Source organism: Aspergillus japonicus (genome assembly GCF_003184785.1).
Source record: "Aspergillus japonicus CBS 114.51 unplaced genomic scaffold BO86scaffold_31, whole genome shotgun sequence".
NCBI lineage: Eukaryota > Fungi > Ascomycota > Eurotiomycetes > Eurotiales > Aspergillaceae > Aspergillus > Aspergillus japonicus.
This window is the reverse complement of record NW_020291668.1, coordinates 16,636-42,434: the sequence shown is the minus strand read 5'-3', so window position 1 is coordinate 42,434 and position 25,799 is coordinate 16,636. Positions and strand designations below refer to the sequence as shown.

General features: G+C 55.2%; 12 protein-coding genes across 12 annotated transcripts; 8 read left to right on the top strand and 4 right to left on the bottom strand.

Moving 5' to 3' along the window:
• Positions 1-189: 189 nt before the first annotated feature.
• Positions 190-2,862, bottom strand: dscA (ubiquitin-protein ligase dscA). Its single transcript, XM_025672277.1, has one exon. The coding sequence runs from the start codon at positions 2,658-2,660 to the stop codon at positions 267-269; it is 2,394 nt and encodes a 797-aa protein (XP_025526690.1). The 5' UTR covers positions 2,661-2,862; the 3' UTR covers positions 190-266.
• A 114-nt stretch (positions 2,863-2,976) lies between these two features.
• BO86DRAFT_389991 (cation efflux family protein family) lies at positions 2,977-4,705 on the top strand. Its single transcript, XM_025672276.1, has 2 exons — positions 2,977-3,466; positions 3,534-4,705. Exons 1-2 carry the CDS (start codon positions 3,152-3,154, stop codon positions 4,602-4,604), a joined length of 1,386 nt encoding a protein of 461 aa, XP_025526689.1. The 5' UTR covers positions 2,977-3,151; the 3' UTR covers positions 4,605-4,705.
• An 87-nt stretch (positions 4,706-4,792) lies between these two features.
• On the bottom strand, positions 4,793-5,785 carry BO86DRAFT_389990 (putative NADH-ubiquinone oxidoreductase 14 kDa subunit). The gene has a single exon (XM_025672275.1). The coding sequence runs from the start codon at positions 5,490-5,492 to the stop codon at positions 5,274-5,276; it is 219 nt and encodes a 72-aa protein (XP_025526688.1). The 5' UTR covers positions 5,493-5,785; the 3' UTR covers positions 4,793-5,273.
• Positions 5,786-6,035: 250 nt separating this feature from the next.
• Positions 6,036-8,480, top strand: BO86DRAFT_364111 (BOD1/SHG1 domain-containing protein; the record flags this gene model as incomplete). Its single annotated transcript, XM_025669995.1, has 2 exons — positions 6,036-6,478; positions 6,562-8,480. Coding segments are annotated over exons 1-2 (2,169 nt in total), but the record flags the coding sequence as incomplete, so codon positions are not given.
• An 823-nt stretch (positions 8,481-9,303) lies between these two features.
• On the bottom strand, positions 9,304-10,956 carry BO86DRAFT_120025 (eukaryotic translation initiation factor 4E). Its single transcript, XM_025666004.1, has 3 exons — positions 10,892-10,956; positions 10,006-10,690; positions 9,304-9,830 (listed from the first exon to the last, which is right to left on the bottom strand). The coding sequence occupies exons 2-3, from the start codon at positions 10,502-10,504 to the stop codon at positions 9,592-9,594; spliced, it is 738 nt and encodes a 245-aa protein (XP_025526686.1). The 5' UTR covers positions 10,505-10,690; positions 10,892-10,956; the 3' UTR covers positions 9,304-9,591.
• Positions 10,957-11,482: 526 nt separating this feature from the next.
• BO86DRAFT_389989 (NOPCHAP1/New4 family protein) lies at positions 11,483-12,716 on the top strand. The gene is made up of 2 exons (XM_025672274.1): positions 11,483-12,122; positions 12,206-12,716. Exons 1-2 carry the CDS (start codon positions 11,601-11,603, stop codon positions 12,395-12,397), a joined length of 714 nt encoding a protein of 237 aa, XP_025526685.1. The 5' UTR covers positions 11,483-11,600; the 3' UTR covers positions 12,398-12,716.
• A 133-nt stretch (positions 12,717-12,849) lies between these two features.
• On the bottom strand, positions 12,850-14,482 carry BO86DRAFT_400476 (guanosine diphosphatase; the record flags this gene model as incomplete). The annotated part of the gene is made up of 3 exons (XM_025673707.1): positions 12,850-12,907; positions 12,964-14,308; positions 14,365-14,482. 3 exons carry the CDS (start codon positions 14,480-14,482, stop codon positions 12,850-12,852), a joined length of 1,521 nt encoding a protein of 506 aa, XP_025526684.1.
• Positions 14,483-15,119: 637 nt separating this feature from the next.
• BO86DRAFT_389987 (putative translation initiation factor IF3) lies at positions 15,120-16,115 on the top strand. The gene has a single exon (XM_025672273.1). The coding sequence runs from the start codon at positions 15,347-15,349 to the stop codon at positions 16,025-16,027; it is 681 nt and encodes a 226-aa protein (XP_025526683.1). The 5' UTR covers positions 15,120-15,346; the 3' UTR covers positions 16,028-16,115.
• Positions 16,116-16,320: 205 nt separating this feature from the next.
• Positions 16,321-18,203, top strand: BO86DRAFT_364099 (translation elongation factor Tu). The gene is made up of 4 exons (XM_025669994.1): positions 16,321-16,562; positions 16,625-16,653; positions 16,731-16,993; positions 17,052-18,203. Exons 1-4 carry the CDS (start codon positions 16,397-16,399, stop codon positions 17,914-17,916), a joined length of 1,323 nt encoding a protein of 440 aa, XP_025526682.1. The 5' UTR covers positions 16,321-16,396; the 3' UTR covers positions 17,917-18,203.
• Positions 18,204-18,653: 450 nt separating this feature from the next.
• On the top strand, positions 18,654-21,932 carry sey1 (dynamin-like GTPase SEY1). Its single transcript, XM_025666002.1, has 4 exons — positions 18,654-18,961; positions 19,117-19,554; positions 19,619-21,363; positions 21,416-21,932. Exons 1-4 carry the CDS (start codon positions 18,861-18,863, stop codon positions 21,703-21,705), a joined length of 2,574 nt encoding a protein of 857 aa, XP_025526681.1. The 5' UTR covers positions 18,654-18,860; the 3' UTR covers positions 21,706-21,932.
• A 1-nt stretch (position 21,933) lies between these two features.
• On the top strand, positions 21,934-23,289 carry BO86DRAFT_119831 (uncharacterized protein). Its single transcript, XM_025666003.1, has 2 exons — positions 21,934-22,189; positions 22,276-23,289. The coding sequence occupies exons 1-2, from the start codon at positions 21,982-21,984 to the stop codon at positions 23,100-23,102; spliced, it is 1,035 nt and encodes a 344-aa protein (XP_025526680.1). The 5' UTR covers positions 21,934-21,981; the 3' UTR covers positions 23,103-23,289.
• On the top strand, positions 23,206-24,784 carry BO86DRAFT_432422 (acyl-CoA thioesterase). The gene is made up of 2 exons (XM_025675796.1): positions 23,206-23,599; positions 23,752-24,784. Exons 1-2 carry the CDS (start codon positions 23,477-23,479, stop codon positions 24,700-24,702), a joined length of 1,074 nt encoding a protein of 357 aa, XP_025526679.1. The 5' UTR covers positions 23,206-23,476; the 3' UTR covers positions 24,703-24,784.
• The last annotated feature ends 1,015 nt before the right edge of the window (positions 24,785-25,799 follow it).

Sequence of the window (25,799 nt, the reverse complement as noted above, 5' to 3'; positions counted from 1 at the left end):
CTCAGTTTTTCGTGATGACGATGGGTCGGCTGGGTTGGAGGGTTGTTGATGGAAGGAATTGGCCCTAGCGTGGTTGCTTGGTCTTCAATGGCTTGGACCTTGTATTCAAAATTCAACCAGGGGTTTACAGGATATATCGAATCAAAAGAGTTTACTGTATTAAAACTATAGCTCTATGCATAAGCTAGTCTGTATTGCTAACACTGTCGGGGCGTCTATAATACGTGGCTATGGACACAAACGCTGCGGACGCTAACATACATGGGCTACACCGGGGGAATGGATTCGCGGCAGATCGGACACTGAAGTCGGAGCCGCATCCAGCTCTCCAGACAGGTACTGTGGAAAATATGCCGACAGGGCGTGACCATGTACGTGCGCCGGCTGAGGATGCTCGACGCTCCGTCGGCCATGCCCGCCCCACCGGCCGTGAGCACGGGCACTTCGATCTCCTGCATACAGATGGCGCAGTCGAACACCGCCTTCTTTCGGTCTCTCGAGCGATGTTTGTCGTCGTCCTTCGATTCGCTGGGGTATTCGCGTTCGTCGGCCCGCAGCGCCCCGATCGGAAGCACACCCCCGGACTCCAGATCGTCGCCCGACCCGACATTGTCGCGCAGGGTCGGGTGGTAGTCGTACGCAGGGGGTGCCCACCCGCGGGGAACGAAGAAGCGCGGACCGAGGATGTCCTGGCTAGCGAGGATCCAGACTTGGATCCAGACCCAGCCGATCAGAGAGAGGGCCGTCGTCGCGTCGGGTCGGATGAAAAGCACGTTGCCCCGGGCGGTAAGGAAGTAGAGAAACGGAAATAGTCGGAGGCAGCTCTGGCCGACCACAAAATCCCATCGCAGTGCTTTGCGGCAGTTGCGCATGACGTTGCGATAGATCTGAGGCGTCCAGAAAGAAAGATAAATGAACCCGAGTACTCGAGCATAAATAGCTCCGAGTCGGTTCGGCCAAAGGAATGCCCAGATAGATATGATAAGCATCACAAAGAGGATGAAGTAAAACCGTGCATACATAGTTCCCAAATCACTTCGAGCGTCCCGCGCTGTCTGTGCAGTGCCACGGTTGGCTGCCGGCGCATCTTCATCAGCTGGAGCATCCTGATCCGGAGGCAATATGACCGGGGTTGCGCCCGAATCCCTGACCTGGGCAGCCGTCGCAGGAAGTGGCAGATTTGCTGGACGAGCGTTTGCGGGGGCCCGCCGCTCCTGCTCCCGTCGTTCTGGAGCTTGGATGGCATAAATCTCCATCATAAACTTCATTCCGATGTAACTGACCGAAAGGAAGGTGAGGAAGGATGCGGTCGTCATGACCAGGAACGATACCACCGGGTATAATTCCAGAAGAATGAAGACGAGGACAAAAGAATCTCCGAAGGCCATCAGGGCCATCGTGTAGAAGCTGATACGACTCCGAGTAGAAGGCGTCGAGGCTTCCTTCACTTGCCTTAATAGCAAGGCGATTTGAGCAACGGAGACGGCCGACATAACAAATATCATGCGAGCTGAGTACTTTGCGAATTCCTCTATCTTTGGGCCTGACAGATACAACGTCTCCGTGGGTGGGAATTCGGGCGCGCCCTTGGTTTCTAGGATGTAACCGCAATCAGGAGAGAACACCACGGCTGACATGACCATCAAAGGAGGGGAAGGAATCGGCGCCCCAATGGGATATCTCAGTTCCTGCTCTATCTGCTCAATCACTGCCTTATCTGCTAGGTAGCCATGGATTGCGAGTGGGTGCTGTTGCAGGTAAACGATGTGTTCACATCTCGGCGCAGGAAACTCCATATGCTCACTACCCGCCAAGGAGGACCAGGGGAAAAGGGTAGGAGGCCTATTCTGCTTCTCAGAAATGGTATCCGATAGTGATTTGATGAGAAGCTCATGAGTGAGATTGTATGCATCAGATGAGAGACTAAGATGCGGCAACGTGAGGAGGCCCCCGAATTTCTCGCTAGTCGTGCTCAGGATGATACCGCCAGTCTCTGGAAAGTGTATACCAATGAGTGAGAGATACCAGGTGTTGCCCCAGAAGTCACCACTTTCCACAGCGAGCGTGGCCCGGATCTCTCGGACATGGCCCAAAGACGACCGAAGCTCCTGTCCGCCTCCTTCACGTACATCCAGGTAGAAAGTGCCACTGTTGCCAGTGACGTTCTGGCTGAACTCATGCGTGAAGTACTCATTTTCCTGAATAATAGCAGTCTTGTTGAGCGGAGGGTGTGGCTTGTCCTGCTTGCGGCGCACCCATTCGCCGCGCAGCTTCCCTGTCGCATTGCGGTAGACCGGCAGCGAGAGTTGCGTTAGGTTGAGATCCGAAAGTGCGTCAGACACTGCAAGGGACTTGGGAGGTCGGAGGCCTGCCTCAGTCATGACGGATCGCAGCTGAGACCGGGCTCTGTCCTGAACATCGGGGAGAAGGTCCCAGGCATAACTGTCGTTCTTGCGGACGCCTGGGAAAGGCAACCATTTATCGGCTCCCGGGTCAAAATCTCCATATTGAGTCTCATTCAAGAGGCGAAGGGCGTTCCGCTCCATTTCCAGTTCCCGCTGATGTTCCCCATCTTGAGATACCAAGGGCGAACGAGACTGCGAGCTCAGGAGAAGATAGAGGACGAACAGAAAGAAGAAAAAGGAGCCGCGGTGATCCATAGATGCCAAGGGGACGTAGGCATCGGAGTTGGAGGGGGGAACTCCTGAAGATCAATAGAAATACTTAGGTTACTTTGTGTCGCATTGCCAATCTATGGCCAGAACAAGCGACACTCATTTAGAGCTGGTCATTAAGCTCTTGAGGAACCAAACAACGAATGATGATAATGATGATGGAAGATAGGAAGATGATGAAATGGGGAAGCGGGCGGAAGTCGATGATGCGCTGAGTGAGTCGAGGCCTGAGGCCCGCCCCGTTTTCCCCCCCCGCCTTTTCCGCCCGGCTTTACAACCGCCGGGCGACATTCTTCCCCTTCCCAATTGTCAGCCTCCCTGCTTCCCTGGAAGCTTGGTTTTCATCCCTCTCCGCAGTTGCGCCGTGTTTTTTCCCTTCCATTGAGTTCCGGTCGGTGTAACGCTGCCTACGAAGTGACCTGCGTATCCCTTCACATCGATCGGCGCCGGCGCCCCATTCTTCAGCGACTGTCGTGATGGCGTCGAATCTCCCCATCCCTATCCCTCCGCGTACCCCGACTCCGCCCGCGGATGACGGCCCTACCAGCGCGTTTGAGCCATCCTCAACCCTTTACGACAAGGACTCGCTATCCCCATTGAGGGATACCTTTACTCCCTCCAGGAGTACATTAGATGTCAATGATCCCACTCGCCTGAGCCCGACGCGGGCTGCCTTCAATCTCAGTCCAGCCAGTGCTCGATCACCAGGCGATCAGAGCGACAATGTCTCGTCCGCCGGCCCCTTCAATTTCCAGACAACCACTATGGCCAAGAGCCCCGTTGTCAAGTCTGTGAGTCTTCCACAATATAGTAAACAGTATGATTCATGGTCCTGATTGCCCTGCCTATGTTAAATAGAACATCGGACAGCGGCGCGGACATAAGTACAAGCACAGTAGTATATCGCATCAGATCTTCCTCGAGCCACCACCTCGGGCCCCGCTAGCATTGCCGAACTCTCTACCTATTCCCACGTTCAAGGAATACCGATCGAGCATGTCTAAGGACCAGACGACCCGTTTCTGGTGGAGCCTATGTCATATGTCCGTCGCGGCGTATACTTTGTGGAGCGCGCATGGCTCGCTAGCTATGACGGCGTTGTCGCATCTGATCTCATTCGACTCCATCGGGGCTCTCCTCTGCGTCGCGGTGGATATCCTAGGCAATTTCGAGGTGTGGAAGCGATCTAGCGTGCGCCATCCCTTCGGGCTCGAACGAGCCGAGGTACTCGCCGGGTTCGCCATGTGCGTGCTCCTGCTCTTCATGGGCATGGACCTGATCTCGCACAATCTGCAGCATTTCCTCGAGTCCGCCGGCCACGAGCCGCACCACTCCCACGTGCACGAACGCGTATCGCTGGGACGAGTGGATTTCACGGCGCTGCTCGCCATCGTGTCTACGCTCGTCTCGGCGATTGGCCTCAAGAACCACGGCCGCATTGGCAAGGCGATGCGGTTTGGGTATATCGAATCGCTGCCGTCGGTTCTCAGCAACCCCTCGCACTTCCTGACGCTCTCCTGCTCGTCCCTCCTGTTGCTGCTGCCGCTCGTCTCCATCAAGCTGTACAAATGGCTCGACGTGCTTTTGTCCGGCACCATCTCTATCTCGATGTGCATCATCGGCGTGCGCCTGGTCAAAACCCTGGGGTCGATGCTGCTGATGTCGTACTCGGGGCAGGGCGTCACCGACGTGATGCGCGACATCGAAACGGATCCCTGTGTGCGTGGGGTCGACGATGCCCGATTCTGGCAGGTGCACTACGGCCTGTGCATGGCGAATCTGAAGCTTCGCGTGTCGGGCCCGGAGGAGAATCTGGCGCGGCTGCGTGAGCGGATCACCAGTCTGATCAAGAATCGGCTGGGTGGGGGGTATGGGACTGGAGGACAGAAGTGGGAGGTGTCGTTGCAGTTTGCGGTTGAGAAGGCGTGATATGTGTATTTGATATGATGTATATTATGGACTGGACATAATTTGTTTTCTCTACTGGAAATACAACCATTTTCGGTTTGGTCTATATAGGGATACCTAGGCATAATTATGGGCCCACTGGGACAAAATGAACCCAGAGCTCCCTTGCTGAAAGACTAACAGTGCATGGAACCTCTTCTCTTCAATCCGGGTAATGAATCTACTCTACAGCGCAGATGACCATAGATATAGAATAGGCCACACATTCCCCACCGTGCACCCCTCACATCAAACGATACGACCACTTCCTGCCTCCCATGCGAACGCTTGCTATTTAAAACTCCCCATACTACACGTCACCTACACCATCAACCCATGACCATGACCCTAATCCCCCGCCGCAACCAGAGAACCCCTACACCACTCAACCTCAATCCCGTCCGCCAGGCTGTAAACAGCACACATGAATATAAAAGGCGTAAAATTTATAGCACGATAAAAGAGAAGACACCACACACGCGCATAAAGAACCCAATCCAGATATACACAACACACACACACACACACACACACACACAACACAACCCCTCACATAAACCCTCCCCAACCCACACAGGAAAGCCGTCCATCATCTTTCTTTGCTTTTTTCTCGATTTCTTTCTTGCAGGAATTCCCCCCGGAGCCAAATGCTCAAGCAGCCGCGGCCAAAACACTCTCCTCGACCCGGTTCAACGTGCCGTTCTCGCGATCATCCCTCCGCCGGCGCTTCTCGAGGATCTGCTCGCGACGCTGTGCGAGTATGCGGAGCTGGCGCTCCTCGACGCCCTGCAGCCAGTAGCCGAAGCTGCCGCCGACGCCGGCGAAGAGCGGGTAGACCCAGAGGGATTCGCGGGCGAGGATGGGCCGCATTTCGATGCCGAGTTGCCAGAGGCGGACGGCGATGCCTGCATTTGGGGATCGAGTCAATTGGAGGATCGAGAGAGCCGGGATAGAGACACGATGGCTAGAGGTAGTTTGTGTGCCAATTGGGGCTCTCAAGATTGTTCTGCGTGGGATAACATACCGAAACCACCCCAGAAGAGGACTTTGTGAACCATGATTTGCGAGAGGTAGATGTGAGGAGGGAGAGGGAGGGTGGTAATTCGGAATGGCCGGTTTCAAGGATTGTATCTGCGCGGGATTAGGGCGAAGAACTTTCCGGCACACAGAGGGGGAAGGGGAGGACAGCGCTCGGTGACGTTGCGACTGGAACTGACTTTATCCAACGGATACTGCGAGAGAGGCACACGCCGGGATTCACGACGGAGGTTCAGTTGTTGCGTCGAATCACGGGGCCGCAGTTCCCAATCGGGGTGCGGGTAATCGGGGAAGGAATTTATCCGATTGCTGTTCTTTCCGCTCGGGGAAGAGAGAAACATCGTGACGAAGGCCCCGGCCTTCACTTAGTTTAGACAATTACGCGCCCGCTCCATGCGAGCGCAACTTCTTTTTTTTTTTTGATTACCTTCTTTCCCATGTCCTGTTGATGATTTGTCTTTCTTAAACTTAGAAATTTTCCATCAAAGCACGTGTCTACCGCCTGCTATTCAATTTGAGTTCCATCTCAGCTGTGCGCGCATCTGATACCCAGCCGATTCTCCGCGATGGCCGGTCCATTAGAGGAGGCGGCAGACGTGTTTGCTGCTGCAGCTGCTGCTGGTAATGATGATGCCGCCGCCGCGGGTGTGAAGCGACCGCTGGACATTGACAGCCTGCAGCGCAAGAAGTTCAAGACCGATGAATTGCCCTTGACCGCTGCACAACACGCCGCCATCGAGCATCTTTTACATGCATTTAAGAAGAGAGGTGGTTTTGACAATGTGCGCAAGAAGATATGGGCGGAGTTTGAGGAAGGGGTGCGTTTTTTTTCTTCCTTGTCCTCAGTGATGGAGTGTTTTCTGTTTGGCTAATTCCGCGTCTTCTGTGCGCGCTCATGTAGGAAGGCAAAAAGGAATTTACGAACCTCCTCACCGAACTTGCCGAAGCGGAGATTGATCGCGAACCTGGACTGTTGTCGCGGGAGCGCGGAAAGGCCGCGACTCTTATCGAGGGTGCGGTCGATCGGAGTGACGTCTACAAAACAGTAGAGAGATCGCTGGATGCGCTTGCTTCGAATCATTTACAGACGATTCTGGATTCCGTACGGGAGATTCGCCGCGATGAAATCGGCGTGGAGGCTGCTGCCGAGGAAGAGAAGGCAGGTAACAAGACCGAGGAGGACTATGCGAACTACGTACAGGCTAAGCGCGATGAGCGCGAGAGAGCTTACCAGGAAGCCTTGCGGAAGGAGAAGGAAGCGGAGGAGGAGGAAGCGCGCAAGAAGGCGGAAGAGGACCGCAAGCGACGCGAGCTCGAACGCCAGAAAGAGGAAGAGGAGCGGGCCAGGCGCAGGGAGCGCGAGGAGCAGCGCCGAGAAGAGCAGCGCAAGTTGGACGAGCAGCGAGAGAAGGAGCGCCAGGAACGGTACGAACGCCGCCGTCGGGAAGAGCGCGAGCGATTCCGCGATTGGCGGGATCGCAGTCGAACCAGAGACCGCGACTCAGACCGCGACCGCGACCGAGATCGTTTTCGCTTCCGTGATCGCTCCCCGGGCTACCGCTCCGAACGAGGCCATTCTCCCCGTCTCCGCGAGACTCGGAAAGAGAGATCGCCGACACCCAAGGAACCTACACCGGCCCCTGTGCCACCTCCAGCTCCTGTTGACGAGAAGTCCCTGGAAGAGGCTGCGTTACAAATGCTGTTGAAGGAGGGAGAGGAGCTCGCCGCGAAAGCCCGACAGAAGCCCGAGTTCGATTTCGAGGAAGCCGAAGCGATTGAGAACGGGCTCAAACCACCGCCAAAGGCCCCCAAAGCACCCGACTCGAGATACTCGAATACACCCACCCGCGCGGGAAGTATCCCGACCGAAGGAGAGGCGGTGAAACGGCGCGGCTCAGTAGATGACCGCGTACGGCCACGACGACGTGACGAGAGCCGCAGCCGCTCAAGAAGGAGGGGAGTTCCGCCCCGGGTCGAAGATGACCGCCGAAACCCGTCGCAGGATGTGTCGAGCATGTCTCGCGGGCGCGACTCCGATGACCGAGCGCCTCCTCGAGACTATCGTGAAAGTCGGTACGGTGACCGTAGCTACCGGCCCAGTCGTCGCAGCCGAAGCCGTTCGACCGTTCGAACCTCTGATCGCGATCGCGATCGCGATCGAGATCGAGATCGAGATCAGGTTGCAGAGCGGCCACGATACCGCGAGAAAAGCTCCGAGAGAGATCGGGATCGGGACAGGAATCGTGATCACGACTATCGTCGAGACCGCAGCCGGGAAAGAGAACGGGATCGCAGAGACAGAGATCGAGACAGGGACCGTGATGGGGATCGAGCGAGAGACAGAGACAGGGATAGAGCTCGCGATCGCGACGATTACCGCCGACGACACAGTTACTATTCTCGATCCCGCTCGCGGTCTTTGAACAGAAATCGGGATCGGGATCGGGATCGGGAGCGTGATCGAGATCGCGACAGAGACCGTGATCGCGACAGGGACAGGGACAGGGACAGGGACAACAGAGAGAAGAGAGACACAAGGGAAATCAGAGACACCAGAGACACCAGAGACGCCCGAGACCGTGATCGAGATCGAGAAAGGGATCGAGATCGGGATCGCGATCGAGACCGCAACCATGATCGTGATCGTGATCGTGAGCGAGACAGGAATCGGGATCGAGATCGAGAACGTGACCGCGATGGCAATGCCACCGCCACCGCCACCCCTACCACCACAGCCAAACCCCCCACAAACCCTAACAGCACTTCTACGACCACCGCCCCTATAACTACCACCACCACCACCGACCACCACGGCCGCGGACGCGATCCTGAACGCCAGCGAGACCGCCCGCCGCGCGAGGACGAGAAGTCCGCCCGGGTGTCCGTCTCCTCCCGCCGACGCTCCCGCTCCCGCGCCCGCCGCTCCCGCAGCCGTCGCCGCTCCCCCAGCACCCTCGACATCGACCGCTATGTGCCCCCGACCAGCAACCGCAGCCGGTCTCCGCGGCGCCGTGTGAGGTCCCCCGAACGGTCGACTGAGAAGGAGCGCGAGCGCGAGGATCGTCCGCGCTTCGTGGAGATCGATCGCTACATCCCTGGCGGTGGAAGCGCCGAGCAACAGCGTCGGCCGTCGGAGACAACCGAGTCCACACCAGCTGCACCAGCAGGAGCGTCAGCATCTGCGTCCGCAACAGCACCAGGCACCGCGGCGACGACTCCTCGCAAACCAGATCGGGAGACGGACGACCGTCGGCCGTTGCAGCCTCCTCTGGGCCCTCCTCCCTCTTCTTCGTCTTCTGCTTCTCTTCCTCCCCCGCAGGGTCCCAGGCGGCAGAGTTCCGGCCGCAGTCGGTGAATTCCCTGTGCCTATCTGGGATCGGAAGGGTGGGTCTGCTGCCTTCCATTGTAACTAAATCTTTGTATTCTACGTGGGAATTTTTGTTCTTGCATGGGTCGGCGTTGATAGGTTGGCTTGGGGTCGGAGGGGTTCTCACAAGAACCAGACGCTCGGGTTGGGTTGAGTTGGGTTGGGTTTAATATGGGATTCACAGGGTAAACGAGCGTTTGCATTGTCTTGAAATTACCATTACCGGGCTATGCGGGAGATACCTTGTTCATTACTGATTCAGGATTGATTTCATGATGGGAGAGCGCAAAACTTCGGTCGATGAGAAATGAAGCTATGTTTCAAATTTCATGTGGTTAAATGATGCAACCTCGAGTGAGGGTCAGGAAGTGAAAAGCTCAAGCTCTGCAATGCTAAGGTACATAAGCACAAGAGGAGACGTGAGAAGTATGCAAACGCCAAACGGCTACTTTGTGAAGACATGAGGAAGAAAAAAGAGTTGGGTGGTGATCGAAGTCGAAGTGAAGCTGGGGAAGAGAAAGCAAAAGAGGTGACCACGACCGTACCAAGACGGCGAAGGCCACTTCACGTCACCGTGCTCGCCTTCTCGACTGCCTCGGTGAAGCCGTCGTTCTCGGCATGCCGTTTGTAGAAGTAGGCGGTTGAGCCGGTCCCGGTGGGACGCAGTTCGGGCGACAGGCGGTCGAGAATGGTCTGCTCGAGAGCCTTGATGGAGCGTTCGTTGTCGCCGAGTTTGTTCCACACGGAGATGAGGTTGGAGTTGAAGCGCGCGGACGTGGAGACGCCGAGGACGTGGTCGTGTTCTGTGTATTTAATGGGCCTTTGGTTAGTATATATCATATGCATACGGTAAACCTAGAAGTTTACTCGGAAGTATATCTCAGAGCCGGAACCAGGGGTCCGGAGGTTCTGGAGGCTGGGGGGCGGGAGCGGGGCAGCGGGGGGGAGGGGACAGAGAACAAGTAGAAGCAAACATACCCTTCTCCAACACAGCCTGGAACTCATTCGCCATGCACAGGATCGCGATCTCGTGGAAGAACTCCTGCGCCTTGTTTTTGGGCACCCGGAACCGCCAGCACCCGCCGTTGCGGTTCTCCGGGTCCTCCCAGACGGGCCGCACGCCCTTGCGGAAGATGTGCACGGTATCGCGCAGGCGCACCTTGTCCCACGGGTAGTTGTTGTAGACGCGGTAGAAGGTGGCGATGTCGGAGACGTCCTCGTGCAGGAGGTACAGGCGCGAGTTGTAGTCCTGGGCGGTGGTTTCCTTGGTTGCGTCCGTGTGCTTGTCGTACCAGACGGCCCAGTGGTACTGGAAGGGGAGGGGCCGCAGCTTGCCGAAGATGTTCTGGTGGAGGGATTTGCGGGTCGTCGCAGAGGAGGGGGAGGTCGCTGCGGGGTTGGCTTCGGGCTTGATGGTCCGCTGGGCCTTATTCACCTCCTCAAGGGGACTTGTGGTGCTGTTGATGGAGATGGTCATCTTGGGCTCTCTTGGTGGTTGGATTCGGGTGGTATAGATCGGTCGGTCTGTTCCCCGTTGGGATCTAGGATGATAGGAGCTCCGCGGTGGAGGGGTGAGAGCCGGGGATCATGCCAATGCGCTACGTATGAATGTGCGCTGGTGAGTCAAGAAGCTGGCGCTGTGCTTGGGAGATATTATGAATCTCTTATACTTGGGGTCAGCTGGGTTTGAGGAAAGTCCGCACCGCGGCGGGGATGAAGAGGGCGGACAATGAGAAGTATGAATGGAGCTTGAATGAAAGAACAACGGGTTTGGGGTCCAAGAATAGTGTTATTTGGTCCTGGGTTCAACTGTGGCGAACAAAGAAGACATGGGATAAATTAAGAAACAGGGAAAGGTACTGACCCGAAATGGTAAGCAGCAGTGAATCTATTCCGAGATCTGGCCAGCCAACCGAGTGGGGATGATGAAGATGATGGATAGACAACAACAGTTCGTCGTAGGGAAGAGTTGGCACAGTGAGGAGTAATGAAGTCCTCTGTCAGTAAAGAAGAGGATGGAGATCGGTTTTAGAAAGAGACAGAGAAAGAGAGTAGAGGACTGAATGAGCAGTGACTAGATAACATCCCCTGAATGCGGGAGGGTGTAGTGGATTCAGCGCATGGATCAAGCAAGCAAGCCAGCCAGGAAGTACGAAGTCCAAGTAACTAAGTCAGAGGACTCATAGAAGTAAGACAGACTGGCTGACTTTGGTCGAATCGCCTGCAGGGCGATCAAGCCGCTCGAAAAAGAGGCCTTGGCGATTGGTGAGTGCATGCGCCCCTCTTGCTGCCATCATTGTGCAGCACTAGATTAGATTGCCTGTTGTAGTTGTAGTTGTAGTAGTTGTAGTACTGCAGTAACTTACTAGTGTAGTTTACTAGGTTACGGGGCAGTTACAGACCTACATTACATTTCCTCTCTCTCTCTCTCCCTCTTTCCTCCTCCCCGCCCGCCCCCACTTCGGCGCCAATTCGATCGCCTGCAAGTTTCAGTCATTCACGAATTCATCCATTCGTCTTCTTTTCTCCTCTTGAAAAAATTGACAATCACCACGCCTCAAGCAACCATCACAATGAGCGCGCCTTCCTCCCACTCGCCCCGCGACGATCCCGTCGCATCGTCATCCACCACCCTCCCTCGCAGTCAAACAAATTCAACCGCCGATCTTCCCCACCACAGCGCCGCCGACGATAGCGACGACTACACCTCCTCCTCCGGCCCCAGCGACAGCGAAGAAGAAGAAAGCGACGACGAGGATGCCCGCGCGACCGCGACCGAGCCCAGCCCCCCGCGCCCCGCGAATAATCCCGCGCACAAGCCTTCCGCAGCCTCCGCGGCGGACACGACAATCCCCCGCATTCCAGCCCTCCCCAAACCCAACATCCACCGCATTCAGCAGACGCCCGACCTCCTCTCCCGGCTCTCGGCATTCCTCCCGCAGATGAAGACCGCCAACGAGCAGCTCGAGCGCGATATCGCCGCCGGGCGGGCGAAGGATATCCGGTTGGATGATGCGATGGATGAGGATGAGGATGAGGATGAGGGGGAGGGGGAGGACGACGGTCAGGCGGATGGGAAGCGGTATATTGAGATGGTGGGTTACATCTTTTCCCTTCTTCTGACTGATGGGTTGTTTGTGTGCAGCATCATTCGGAAAGCTGACTCTGCTGTGATTAGAACCTCGGACTGGGCGTGCTGGAAGAGAAGCGGCCGGACGACGAGATCTCGACCTCCGCGCAGCCGGGTAACGAACAGACCGTGCTGGCTTCGCGGCCTAAGGACTCTGGGGTCTTGGATACCTTGATGGGTAATACGGATGCTGCAGCCACGGCGGCGTCGAAGCCCACGATTGAGGAGTTGGAGAAGTGATTCCTATGTTTTCTGTTTGTGGATCCACAATCTTTTTTAAAAATGGCCGGGGAAAAGTTTCTGGGTAAAGATAGGGTTTTTTAGTCTGCATGGCTAGAGGGCGTTTGGGGTTGGACTTTTTTTTGTCTTTCTACTTCGTGTGCAGTTTCAAGTATCTGTCTTGGAATCCGGGCATCTTTTTTTTTGGCTTGGCTTTTTCATCAAGCAGGTGGAGGCATGCGCTCGTGTCGACCTCCACAGTTACGTTTATAGACTAGTTTTGGACTGAACGATACTACGACCGAGTCTAAAAATAATTTCGACATATTGAACAATCATGCCGAAGAAAAAGTCTGATACATGAACCATATACAAACATCCCAAGTCTACCCTATATGAACGAGATGAAAAAAGGTCAAGCAGAAGAAAAGTGTGATATTGATTAATTATACAGACCGCATCACCATTATCCATTAGGACACCTCCTTGATTCGGCATGTCCAGCCAGACTCCTGGCTCAAGAGAGGCAAACTGTAAAAAGAAGTTAGCAAGTATCTATGAATGTTAAATTAGGGTAGAAGACTTACCTAGCGCCCAAGCACCAACCAAGCTCGTTGTTCTTGATTTTCTTGGCGATCTTGACCTCACGAGACAATGGCATCTCGTAACCCGTGTGAAGTAGACCCAGCATGAAGTTCAGATCCAAGCACCACTCAGGGCGGTCGAGAAGTTGAGGAATAGCGTCATCAATGCCCTCGAAGATCTTCCACTCCGGCTTGCCGGCGCAGACGGTCGAGGTGAGGTGATGCAACTCATCCAGAGTGAAGGAATCCGGCATGCCCAAGGGCTTGGTCCGGTCATAGAAGTAGGAGAAAACATAGACGTCTTCCTGAGCGAAGGTCTTGGCCAGGGAGGGCTGGTGCACTCCGTTGAACGAGCAGGGGGCCAACTTGCAGTCGGCTTCCTTCTTGAGAATTTTCTCAGTCAGACCCCGACATTGAGGTGCGGCCGAGGATCCTTCCTTCGGACCCACCATTTTGATGCTGACCTTGGGAGCAAGAGCGTGGCCGGCATCGAAAGACAAGTCAACCTTGCGCTCCATACCAGGTCCAATGCAAGGGTTCGAGATAGGCTGATCCAGCCAGGCCAAGTCAGTGGGGCTGGCGGCAAGCTTGGCCTCGACGATGGCCTTGTGAACCGCTTCCCGCGCAGCCATGAGTCCGTAGCCCAGGTGAGAGTGCTGGTACAACTCAAAGTGCCGACCACCAAACTCAAGATCATACCGGTGGTCACCTTCGGCCAGGTGCTCGGGCATACCGCCGGACGGGCTCTTGGGGTAGGTGGGCTGGAAGACAATTTGAGTAGAACCACCGCCCAGATCGAAGATGGCAGCAGTGGGGGTCTCGTCCGGTCCGCCAATTTTGCCAAGAAGGTAATTGGTGGTAATCCAGGCATAAACACCTTCATCCGAGCCATCCATGATTTCGACACCACCCTTCTCCCGCGACACGACAGGGAAGGGGTACACAGTCTCGAGACGGGTCCTGACGGCCTCGAGAATCTTCATACTCATCTCATTGCCAAGCATGCGCAAACCCGCAGTGGCCTTAACGGCAATGGGTGAGCATGACCTGTACTCCTCAGGCACCGACTTAAGGGCCACCTGCATGAGAGGATCCAAACTCTTCGCCGCTCCCTCAGCATCCTCCTTGTAAGAGCTCAAGCCAGAGCCGCCTTGCCTCTTCTCAGTCTGCTCAAAGACCTCGTTCTCGAGCTCGGGGGTGGGGCCGCAGTTGTTGAAACGGTAGACGTGAATCCGGGAGCCCTGGCTACCGGCATCGATCATGAGCGCATACTGGATCAGGGGCTTGGAAGAGTCGTACGGCTTGGTGCACTTCTCAGTCAAAGACGGTGCGCCAGTCGAAGGCTTCTCTACAAACAGTGAGTCAGTCTCAATAAGACTTCCGGATGCGGATAAAGTGACTTACGGGATCCTCCAAAATGGCTCACGGAGGGCTTGGACGGCGAAAGCCATAGAAGCATTAACAGAACGAAGCCAACAACCGCTCCGGTCTTCAAATAGCGAGCTCGTTGTGTCTGAGCCATGGCGAACATTGAAAAAGTATTGGTTGGTTTAGAATCGGCCAAATAATTCAGATTGTCGGAAACTTTTGCGGGGGTGGAAGTGCGCGAAATCGAACGTCGACTGGTTCTAGAACCCGGTTTAGAGAAAGACGGTAGACCCTTGAGATGTCGGCTGTCAACTCCAGTCGACATGCGGACAAAGCCAGGGGGACGAAGCTATGGCGTTTCGGACAACGCTCCTGAACTCCGACCGAGTTGGACAAGAAGTAAAGATGGAAATTAGCGGTCGGAGTGAATAGAAACCATAGGATCGCCCTGAGAACCTCTGGTCCAGCCCAAAAGGATCGTGGATAGGGTGAAAGGGGGGGGGAGGAGGGACGTCGAACAACGAAGGGAAGGTGTGGAAGTGATGGTCGTCAGGAGAAGAGGAGAAAAGAAAGAAAGTAGAGAGGAGAAGATGGATGGAGGTCGGGAAGAGAGAGGGTCTCCCGGTACGGGAGTGGATTGGGACACGGGGAGCCTGGAGGCAAATGAGAGTGCGGGCGATTAACCCGCTCTCAACCTCTCAGCCACTCAGCTTTCAGGGTCTCTCTTGTTGTCTCCGCTTATTATGGCGTTGCTTGTCATTGTGGCTGGTGGGCGGTCAACCTCAAGTTCTCAACCTCCCGCCTCTCTTCCTGTCACTTTGCCCGCATGCGTCCATTCCCAGATTGTTCCAGTTATTATTGTCATTCACTTGCAGCCTGCTACGTCACCCCTATCTTCCAGGACGATTGAGCTGGTCTTTGTCCTTCTGCAGCTTTTTCTTTGGCTCCAATCATTCGGGTTCATCCGATCCCAACCTTTAGCCCATCCTTATTCCTGCAACACTCCTGCGCCGAAAAGATGAAGCACATGCGCAGCCTCCTCTCGACGGCGCAAGCCCTGCGCCAGGTCTTCTTCCCACCTCAACGCCTCGTCCGACCGCAGTATCTCCGTCCTCTACCTCTGGGCATTCGAACAATGAAATGGAACCGTAAAGATTCCCAGAAAACAGAATCGGTGGCGGCGAGACTCATCAAAGACGAGGCCATTGTATCGGAATGGATCCAGATAGTGAACGAGAACAACACTTTGGACCCCCCAATTCGACGCTCGACTGTCCTCAATAATATCGACCGTTCTAAACAGTTCGTGATCAAGGTCAGTGATGGAGCGGATGGTGCGCCGCCGGTCTGCAAGGTTGTGGACAAAATGGCTCTGCGGGAGACAGAGCGTGCCAGAGCCAAGGCAGCCCACACTAGCAGAACCTCCTTCAAGCAGGTGGAACTGAACTGGGCTATCGATAGCCATGACCTTGGCCACCGTCTGAAGAAGATCACCGAGTTCATTACCAAGGGCTTCAAGTTGGAGGTTGTCTTGATGAGGAAGAAGGGCAAACGAGCCCCCACGGCGGAGGAAGTCAAAAATCTCATGGACAAGGTGGTGGAAACGATCAAGGAGGCCAATGGTATGCAAATCAAACCTATGGAGGGGGAGCCAGGGCGGTTAGTCACTATCGTTGTGAAGAAGAAGCCCGACAACTAGCTTGTTGATGCGGCTATCCCGGTAGAGAAGGTCACACTTTTATAAATCGGCCATTGTCTACAATTGTAAAATATGAATCTATTTCTTACCACAACGCAAGCTAGGATTTGCACCTAAGAACTGTAAATGCGCTATCTACATGGTCGTCAGGTGTATCTACTGTATGCTTATGTGCCGGATGTTCCTGGCCGACTTCGCAATGCTGCGAGCATGATTGGCTTGAGGCTGAGTCAGCCGCTCCCTAGAATTTTCCGGGCTTGATTAAGGTCCTCCTCCAAACCTTCCCGGTCCGGCTGGTTTTGATTTCTGTCCATCGCGTTCCATTTGGTTTCCCTTCCTGTTGTTGTTTTCCCATCGCAGGTAGCCATCATGTCGAGCCTTGCCAGAACTGCCAACCTCTTGCTGCGCTCCAGCCGGGCGTCTTTGTTGCGTCCCCGTGCTGTCAACCCCATCCAGCATGTCTTTGCCAAAGACAAGCTGGCTGCCCGCGGTCTGGCAACTGCTTTCGAGCGTACCAAGCCTCACGTCAACATCGGTATGCACTCTCCATCAGATTCATTGATCTTTCGTACTTTCATACTAATTGATATTTAATAGGTACCATTGGTCACGTCGATCACGGCAAGGTTAGCACAATCTTCCCCTCCTATCACCCTTCCCTCTCCTCGATCTGGCCCCGAAAACTTCTCACACTTTGAATCAGACCACTTTGAGTGCTGCCATCACCAAGCAGCAGGCCACCAAGGGTCTTGCTAGCTTCCTCGATTATGGCTCTATCGATAAGGCCCCTGAGGAGCGCAAGCGTGGTATCACCATCTCCTCTGCCCACATCGAGTACGCCACGGAGGCTCGCCACTACTCCCACGTCGACTGTCCTGGTCACGCCGATTACATTAAGAACATGATCACTGGTGCTGCCAACATGGACGGTGCCATCGTTGTCGTTGCTGCTTCCGATGGTCAGATGTATGTTTGCCCTTTTGTTTCTGGTCATAGAATTGTACTCATCCTCGTTTCTCTGCAGGCCCCAGACCCGTGAACACTTGCTGCTCGCCCGTCAGGTCGGTGTTCAGAAGATCGTCGTCTTCGTCAACAAGGTCGATGCTGTCGATGACCCGGAGATGTTGGAGCTCGTCGAGCTGGAAATGCGCGAGCTTCTCACCACCTACGGTTTCGAGGGTGAGGAGACTCCCATCATCTTCGGCTCTGCCCTCTGCGCCATCGAGGACCGTCGCCCTGACATCGGTGCCGAGAGAATCGATCAGCTTCTCGAGGCCGTCGACACCTGGATCCCCACTCCCCAGCGTGACCTTGACAAGCCTTTCTTGATGTCTGTTGAGGAAGTCTTCTCCATCCCCGGTCGTGGTACTGTCGTTTCCGGCCGTGTCGAGCGTGGTCTTCTGAAGAAGGACAGTGAAGTCGAGATCGTCGGTACCACCAACGAGGTCATCAAGACCAAGGTTACCGACATCGAGACCTTCAAGAAGTCCTGCGACGAGTCCCGCGCTGGTGACAACTCCGGTCTCCTTCTCCGTGGTATCCGCCGTGAGGATATCAAGCGTGGTATGGTCGTTACCGCTCCTGGCAGCGCCCGTGCCCATGACAAGTTCATGGTCTCCATGTACGTCCTGACCGAGGCTGAGGGTGGCCGTCGCAGTGGATTCGGTGTTCAGTACCGTCCCCAGCTGTACATCCGTACTGCCGATGAGGCTGCCGAGTTCAGCTTCCCCGACGGTGATCAGACCCGCCGCATCATGCCCGGTGACAACGTTGAGGTCGTCGTCAAGACCCTCCGCCCCCTGGCTGCTGAGGCTGGTCAGCGCTTCAACGTCCGTGAGGGTGGCCGCACTGTCGCCACTGGTCTGGTTACCCGTGTGTTGGACAAATAGACAGTTGGGTCCGACTGGCTACCATGTACTATGAACAAAATCTTGTCTGGGAATTCTTATAATGTTTGCACCATCCTTGCGGCGCGGGTATCAGCGAAGGAATGAATCTGGGGATACTGGATTCACTCGTGATGGTGGGTAGTTCCGGAGTTTTCGAGACACATCTATGTATCATGTATTGTATTTGAATTATTTGTAGATCTATACCTTCTCCTCTCTTTCATTCTTTTCTTCCTCTATTCTTTTTGCCTAGGGATGTCAGTCTGAATATCATGACGTGAACATGGAAAGGAAAATTTACTCTATCGTACGATCCGTAATTATCAAGGCACGGGCATGGAAATGTGGACTCCACCTCCGAGTCTTCCATAAATTGGGTTGGGGCAAGATCACGGTCAACCCCTAAACCCAAAGCAGCAAGAAATGGGATCGGGGGGTGGGCGGTGGCGGCCTGGATGCTCAGGCGACGAATCCACTCGACATGACAACTGACCAAACAACTTGGAAGAAGAGGGAAAGGTCCCCCCATCCGGCTCTCTCCTCCTGACCTCCAGCCACTCTACGCTTCCCAACCCCAACCAACTTAACACATGAAACCAAACTCCCTCCCTCTTTGATCAGCGGGGCGTTCTCTCTTTTCTCTTGCCTTGTGATTGTGCTCCCCGTTTCCCATGGTGATCGACTTCTGACCTCATTTTACTGTCGGTTCCCTCCTTGCATCCTGCCCTCAATCCGTTTCGTCTCATCTTGTACCACTACTTCCTCCTCTCGCCACGGTCTCCGCATCTGACGTTCCCTATCCATTTGCGCTTCCGATAGTCGTACTTCACTGCGACTCGCCATACTATCACCCCAAATCCCCCAAACCAAACAATCATACATCAAACTAGAGCACGCTTCATTTTTGTCGTCTGGCGCGCCGCACAAACGCTAGTCATTCCGTCATGGCGACCAACGGTCATTTTGCCTCGCTTGGCAACGGCAGCAGCGACAAGACTGCATACGAGCATGGCGTGCAAGTGATTGACGGCGATAAAGAATTCAAGTATGCTATGATTTTCCCCCTGTTTTTTCCCCAGTCGCAATCTGCGGATCAATCTCACGTACATCTGGGCGGGCATTTTCCAAGTTGTTCTCGTCAGGGGACGATGCCACCTGGCGTGCACCCGGCGCATTAGGCTAACACTGGTATCATCGCAGTCCGAATCTATCAAAATACCTAAGTCTGGAAGATGTCACCCATGCGGGTTTCAACTATCACCTCATATCTGTGTTCGGATCCCAGTCGACGGGCAAGTCCACGCTCCTGAACCACCTCTTCGGTACGCATTTCTCAGTCATGTCCGAGCTGGAGCGTCGCCAGACGACCAAGGGTATCTGGCTGTCGAAGAACAAGAACGGCGGGGACAAGTCGATGGCGGATAACATCCTGGTGATGGACGTCGAGGGTACAGATGGTCGCGAGAGAGGCGAAGACCAGGATTTTGAGCGCAAGAGCGCCCTTTTTGCGCTTGCGACCAGTGAAGTCTTGATTGTCAATATCTGGGAGCATCAGGTCGGTCTGTACCAGGGCGCAAACATGGGACTGCTGAAGACGGTTTTCGAGGTCAATTTGCAGCTGTTCTTGAAGGATCGCAAGTAGGTTTCCTTCGTTGGACACGGTTTAAAGTTACACGCGCTAATCGCTCTTCGTCTTATATAGCACCACCCATCGATCTCTCTTGTTCTTTGTGATCCGTGATTTCGTTGGCAATACGCCCCTGAAGAATCTACAGAACACCCTGATGGAAGACATGTCTCGACTGTGGGACTCGATCTCGAAGCCCGCCGGCCTGGAGCAGTCGTCCGTTCACGATTACTTCGACTTCCAGTTTTACGGCCTCCCCCACAAGAGTTACCAGCCTGAGCAGTTTGTTGCCGAAACCAAGAAGCTCAGCTTGCGTTTCCGTGAGGACCACAAGGATCCTAGTCTCGATCCCCGCAAAGGCGAGTTCTCTGATGGTGGTGTCTTCCTACCCGAGTACCACCGCAGAATCCCCGCCGATGGTTTCTCTAAGTATGCGGAGGGCATTTGGGACCAGATCGTCAACAATAAGGACTTGGACCTTCCAACCCAGCAGGAATTGTTAGCGCAATTCCGCTGCGATGAGATCCTTCGGGAGGTCATGCTCGCCTTCGACGAGGCCATTATTCCCTTTGAGGATAAGCAGTCGCAGGCCGCTCGCCTCGGTGAGCCGGAGATCCTCGGTGGTTTGGGAGCCGCCATGCGCACCTCTCGCAGTAAAGCGTTTAGCAGTTTCGAGACCGAGGCCAGTCGCTACCACAAAGGTGTTTACCTGCGCAAACAAGCAGAGTTGGAGGACAAGATTGATACTCGCCTCAAGGCGCTCTTCCAGGGTCAACTCGATGCCATGCACAAGACTGGTATCAATGAGTTCACTGAGGCTGTCTCCGGCACTGTCAAGGCTGGCCAGAAGAAGGGTACTGGTTACGACTTCGCGGAGATTGTCAATGACGAGGTGTCTAAGGCAGTTCAGAAGTTTGAGGAGGTTGCGCGCGCCACTGTTGTTGAGGGGACTGCCTGGAGCGATTACCAGCAGCAGCTGTCGTTGTATGAGAAAGAGCTGGCCGACGTCAGCGCACGGTTGCGACGGGAGGAGATGCGGCGGCTGGCCAGTCGGGTTGAGCGGTGGGTCCAGTCTCGCCTGGGAGAGTCGGTCGGCTTGGAATTCAATGCGCTTGGTTCTGGACGCGCCGGGGGCGGTGCACCTGAAGAAGGGGACAAGCCTGTTGAGAAGAAGTTCTGGGACCGTGTCTGGAATGTCTTTGTTGAAACGGTCCTTGATGCCGAGCGCAGATTTACCGACCGTGCTAGTAGCTTTGATGCTAGCTTGGAGGAGGTTGACGTTGGTCTCTGGCGGTTGCGCCGGAAGTCCTGGGGCGTGCTACGGGCCAAGATCGAAGAAGAAATGTTGGAGGGCAACTTGCTGCTGAAGCTGCGCGAGAACTTCGAGGACAAATTTCGATATGACGAAGCTGGTGTCCCCCGGATCTGGCGCCCTACCGACGACATTGAGGGTATCTATACGCGCGCTCGCGAGTCGACTCTCACGCTTATCCCACTACTGTCCCGGTTCCGTCTTGAAGAGACTTCTGCTCCGCCTCCGCTGGATCGCTGGATCGGCCACACTCCCAGCTCTTCAACCCCGGCGGACGAGGAGGATTTGCCGCCGATCGGAGGAGTGGACGAGGAGGAAGGCAAGAGCCTAGAGGAGGAAATGACAATGCTTAGCGAGGCCAAGCGCCAAGAACTGACGGTGCGGTTCAAAAAGGCGGCGGATGGCGTCTATGTCGAAGCCAAGCGGAGTGCCATCGGGGGCATGACGCAGGTTCCGCTGTATTTCTACGGTATCCTCCTTGCGCTCGGCTGGAACGAGATCATTGCTGGTAAGTGGAACTTTTGTGTTGCGTACGAAAGATCATCACTAATTAGCCACAGTGCTTCGCAACCCCGCCTACTTCTTCTTGCTGTTTGTTTGCGCGGTGGGCGCGTATGTGACCTATCAGCTTAATCTGTGGGGCCCCATCATGAAGATGACGGAGGCGGCCTCGAACCAAGCCATGGTGGAGGGCAAGAGACGACTGCGCGAGTTCCTTGAGTCGTCGGACACAGGCCGTCAGGCAATTGCTATGTCGACGCAGGGCGGTGCTGGGCGAGGTGAGCAGCACGAGATGTCCCGACTCAACAAGCAAGGACAGAGTGTGAAAGAGGATGAAGATGATTTGTGAAGGGGGAGGAGGAGGTGTATTTTCACTTGCATTCTTGTATTCCACTATTGTGTATTGTCATTGTCTGAATAGATATTATATCACAGCCTTGAAGAGCTGTTTATGTACACAGCACAGTCCACGTTAAGAACTTGAGTCTCGCCCGGACTTACTCCGATTCCCCGCCTTTCTCAGCGGCGCCCCTCGTCTGTCACTTACGCCTCCCCTCTTGTGTTTCCTCCATTTCATCTCTTCATTACGAAACTATTTGCCGTTTCAGTCCTTGGATACCCTTCTATGATGTCGGAATTCAACATCCCAGAGAAATACGATGACCTGCCAGACAAGCGACGATACTGGCCGGCGGCGCCAGGGTCGCGCGAAGAGGGACTGGGCATGCTACGACTATTGACTCCAGAGGTCGTCGCCAGCGCAGCCCAGACGCAAATCCGGACCGGCGAACGCGTGTGTTTGAACTGGGATCTCGAGAAGCTGAACCCTCCGGGTTAGTGTCCGGCTCGCGGGGTTGAGACCCAGCATTGACTACTATTTGTTTACGCCGCATGCTAACTACGTCATCGCATGGCCCAGGCTTCAAGCGCAAGCCCTTCGAACACAAAGTGAAGTGGGTGGCAGAGGGCGTTGCCTTTGACGACGAATATCACTTCAACCCACAGCAATCCTCACAATGGGACGGACTGCGTCACCACAGCGCGCCGCCGCCGCCTGCCGCAGAGGAGGACAGCAGTAGTCGCACAACATCAACCACCACCACCACGACCGGCAGCGCGAACGAACAGGTGTTCTACGGCGGCACGACGGCGGCCGAGATCCTGGACCCCCAGTCGGCGCGCATCGGCATCGGCCACTGGGCGAAGCAGGGGATCGCGGGCCGCGGGGTGCTGATCGACTACTGCAGCTGGGCGCGGGAGAAGCGCGGGGTGACGGTGGACGCGCTCAGCCGGTACGAGATCTCGCTGGACGAGGTGCAGGCGATCGCGCAGGAATGCGGCATCGAGTTCCAGCGCGGCGACATCTTCTTCTTGCGCGTGGGCCTGCCGGCCACGTGGGACGCGATGACCGACGAGCAGAAGGCGGCGTACAGCCGGCAGCCGACGCCGCAGCATGCGGGGCTGGAGCAGAGCGAGCGCGTGCTGCGCTTCCTCTGGGACCACCACTTCGCCGCCGTGGCCTCGGACGCCGTCAGCTTCGAGGTCTACCCGCCCCTCCGACCGGAGTGGGACCTCCATCACTACCTGCTGGCCGGGTGGGGGTTGCCCATCGGCGAGATGTTTGATCTCGATGGGCTCGCCGAGATGTGTCGGCGGCTCGGGCGGTGGACGTTCTTCGTGTCGAGTAGTCCCTTGAATTGTGCGCAGGGCGTGTCGAGTCCGCCGAATTGTATGGCTATTTTCTGAATGGGGAGGTGGGAATTTACGTTGAAGTTAAAGCTGAAGCTGTTTTACGGTTTATGGTTATGGTTATAATGGATTGATGGTGTGTGGATGGATGGCCGGATGAGATAAGCAATCAAGCCTCCACGTGCCTCGGCTCAACACGTTATCTCCATCGCGTCTCATTTTTGGGAACTGCATCTCTCAGGGGACGAGCACCTGTTTATCCCGGCGACAGGGTTTCGACTGTCATTATTTTCTTCAGACAGGCGGCGTTGTCGTTAGTTACGTCTGTCTCACTGAGACGCCTTGACGCTAGCTTGTTTTCTCTTTCTCATCGATGGTAACTGGGATCTATAGCATAGCTAGCTAGCTAGCGATAATCGACCACTGTCAACATGGCTTCCCTGTCCACTCTGTCCCACTTCCTGCAGGAATGCATCTCATCTCTTCTCACCTGGAAAGCACTAGCACTGTTCCTCGCACTGATCAACCTGAAGAACCTGCCTCTGGTCTGGCATGTAAGTACATGCATTCTTCCCCTCAATGTCGCAGCGCAGCCTACAACCACATCGCCTTCACCACCACCACCACAACAACACCTCTCTATCACCCTCATCCTCAACCTTTCAAACAGAGAACCAACATACTAACCCCAACCCTTATAACACAGGCCCGCCTCGCCCACCACCTCTACCGGAACATCCGGCGCACCCCGCAAGACCCGCACCATCCAGCATCCACCCACCCGCCGCCGCACGCGACGCACCCGATCTTCCTCCCGCTGACCATCAGCTCGCGCACCCCGATCCTGGAAACCGACTACAACTTCCACAAGTCCAACAGCACCTACTTCTCCGACCTGGACATCGCCCGCACCGCCCTGGCCACCCGCATCTTCACCCCGGGGTCCCGCCTCGTGAACCGCGATCTCGACGCCGAGCTCGCTTCTGCATCAGCATCATCCGGAAAGGCGGAGAAGCAACAGCCCAAGGGCGGAAGCAAACTCGGACTGTACATCGCCCTGGGCAGCGTGTTCTGCAGCTTTAAGCGCGAGATCAAGCCCTTCGAGCGGTACGAGATCACCTCGAGGGTGATCAGTTGGGATGAGAAGTGGGTGTATATGATTAGTTACTTTGTACGGCCGCAGGCTGGGGGTAAGGGGACGGGGAAGGGGAGGTTGTTGGCTACCGCGCTGAGTAAGTATGTGGTTAAGAAGGGGCGGGTGACCGTGCCCCCTGAGAGGGTGCTCAGGGCCAGTGGGTTCTTGCCGGAGAGGCCGGCGGGGTCGGTTGCTTCTTCGGCGGGTGGGGGTGGGAGCTTGACGCCGGGGGACAGTGGGAGTGAGGAGGGGCAGCTGCTGGATGAGGGGATTACGGCCACGGGGACGGCCACGGGAACGGCCACGGGGGTGGATGCGGCGGTTGTGAGGGAGGTGTTGTTGGATGCCGGGGGTGGTGATGATGCGGTGAAGGAGGAGCAGAGGGAGAGGAATGTTCATTCGTGGAATGAGGAGGATTGGCCGTGGGAGAGGATCGAGGAGGAGAGGCTGCGTGGGTTGAGGGTTGTGGAGGGCTATGCTGGGTTGGATGCGAAGCTGTTTGAGGAGTGGGGTGGGGAGTGAGGGGATGTTTGCATATAGATAGACTTAGATTTCGGGTTTTCCTTTTTGGGAGTCGATGTAGAATGTATAATTTGAACTTCACTAGGGGTAATGGATTGCCTTTGATTATGCAGTTCACTGCATTGATTGTTGTAAAGAAGAGATGATACTGCTATCATACTAGGTAGGCCAGGACTTTCAATCGAATAAAGGCCAGTCTTGACTCTTACTCTACTTAGATACAGTTTCTCATCCAGCCATCGCTACGAAAGTTTAAGATATCCGGTGTTTCTTGTTCCTGCTGAGGAAAAGTATGTTATGAATCAGTGTACTTTTTTGTGAGGATTGTGAGGCCCATAGAACTTCAATTCAAGCAAGCAATAGCTAAAATGATTCACCTCCAGCAAATCCGTCTGTTAGCAAGTTCGATGCAAGCCTCTTCCAGAGCAAAACTACTCGTTACTGTTCCAAGAAGTCCCCCCTCCTCCACCAGTCGGAGTGAAATTGCTCATCATGACTCCATTGTCCAGACTAATTCTGGCTCCAAAACACAACCGCGCTGGTCAACTGTCTTCACGATTGCCGGCCACAGAGACCATCGAACTATAGAGGCTGGTTTCCCGTCCCCTCCACCAAGAATCATTGACTGAGGGTCAAACATCACTCCGAGTGGACTGCAGCAGAAGAAGAACCGTTGTTTCTGCCGGCTCAAGGCAAGCTTGAGGGGGTCGCACATTTCCACAGCAGTCCTCGAAGCTGGCCCTGTCTTGATACTTCCTGAGTGGAAGAAAAGTCCCGGAGTATTGTTTCAGCACCGTAGACGATGCTGCGAGTCACAAGGTCGGTCTGGCGATTTGAGCTCGCCTGGATTGCGACGCTTGTAGCCACCCTCCAGACATCGAGCTCGTTCTCTGAACCTGGCAAGATTTAGTACGGACTCATATATGTCAAGACTTCCACCCGCAAGATACGTACAGTTGCCTCGGACGTTGCGTTCTATCTTAGACAGAAAATCACCAAGAGGGTCGTCTGGCAACCCGTGCTATCCACCTGGCCTGGTGGAGGTAACAGTATGTCAGATTCCGCAGCTGTTTCAACCGAAAGGCTATTCTAACCCC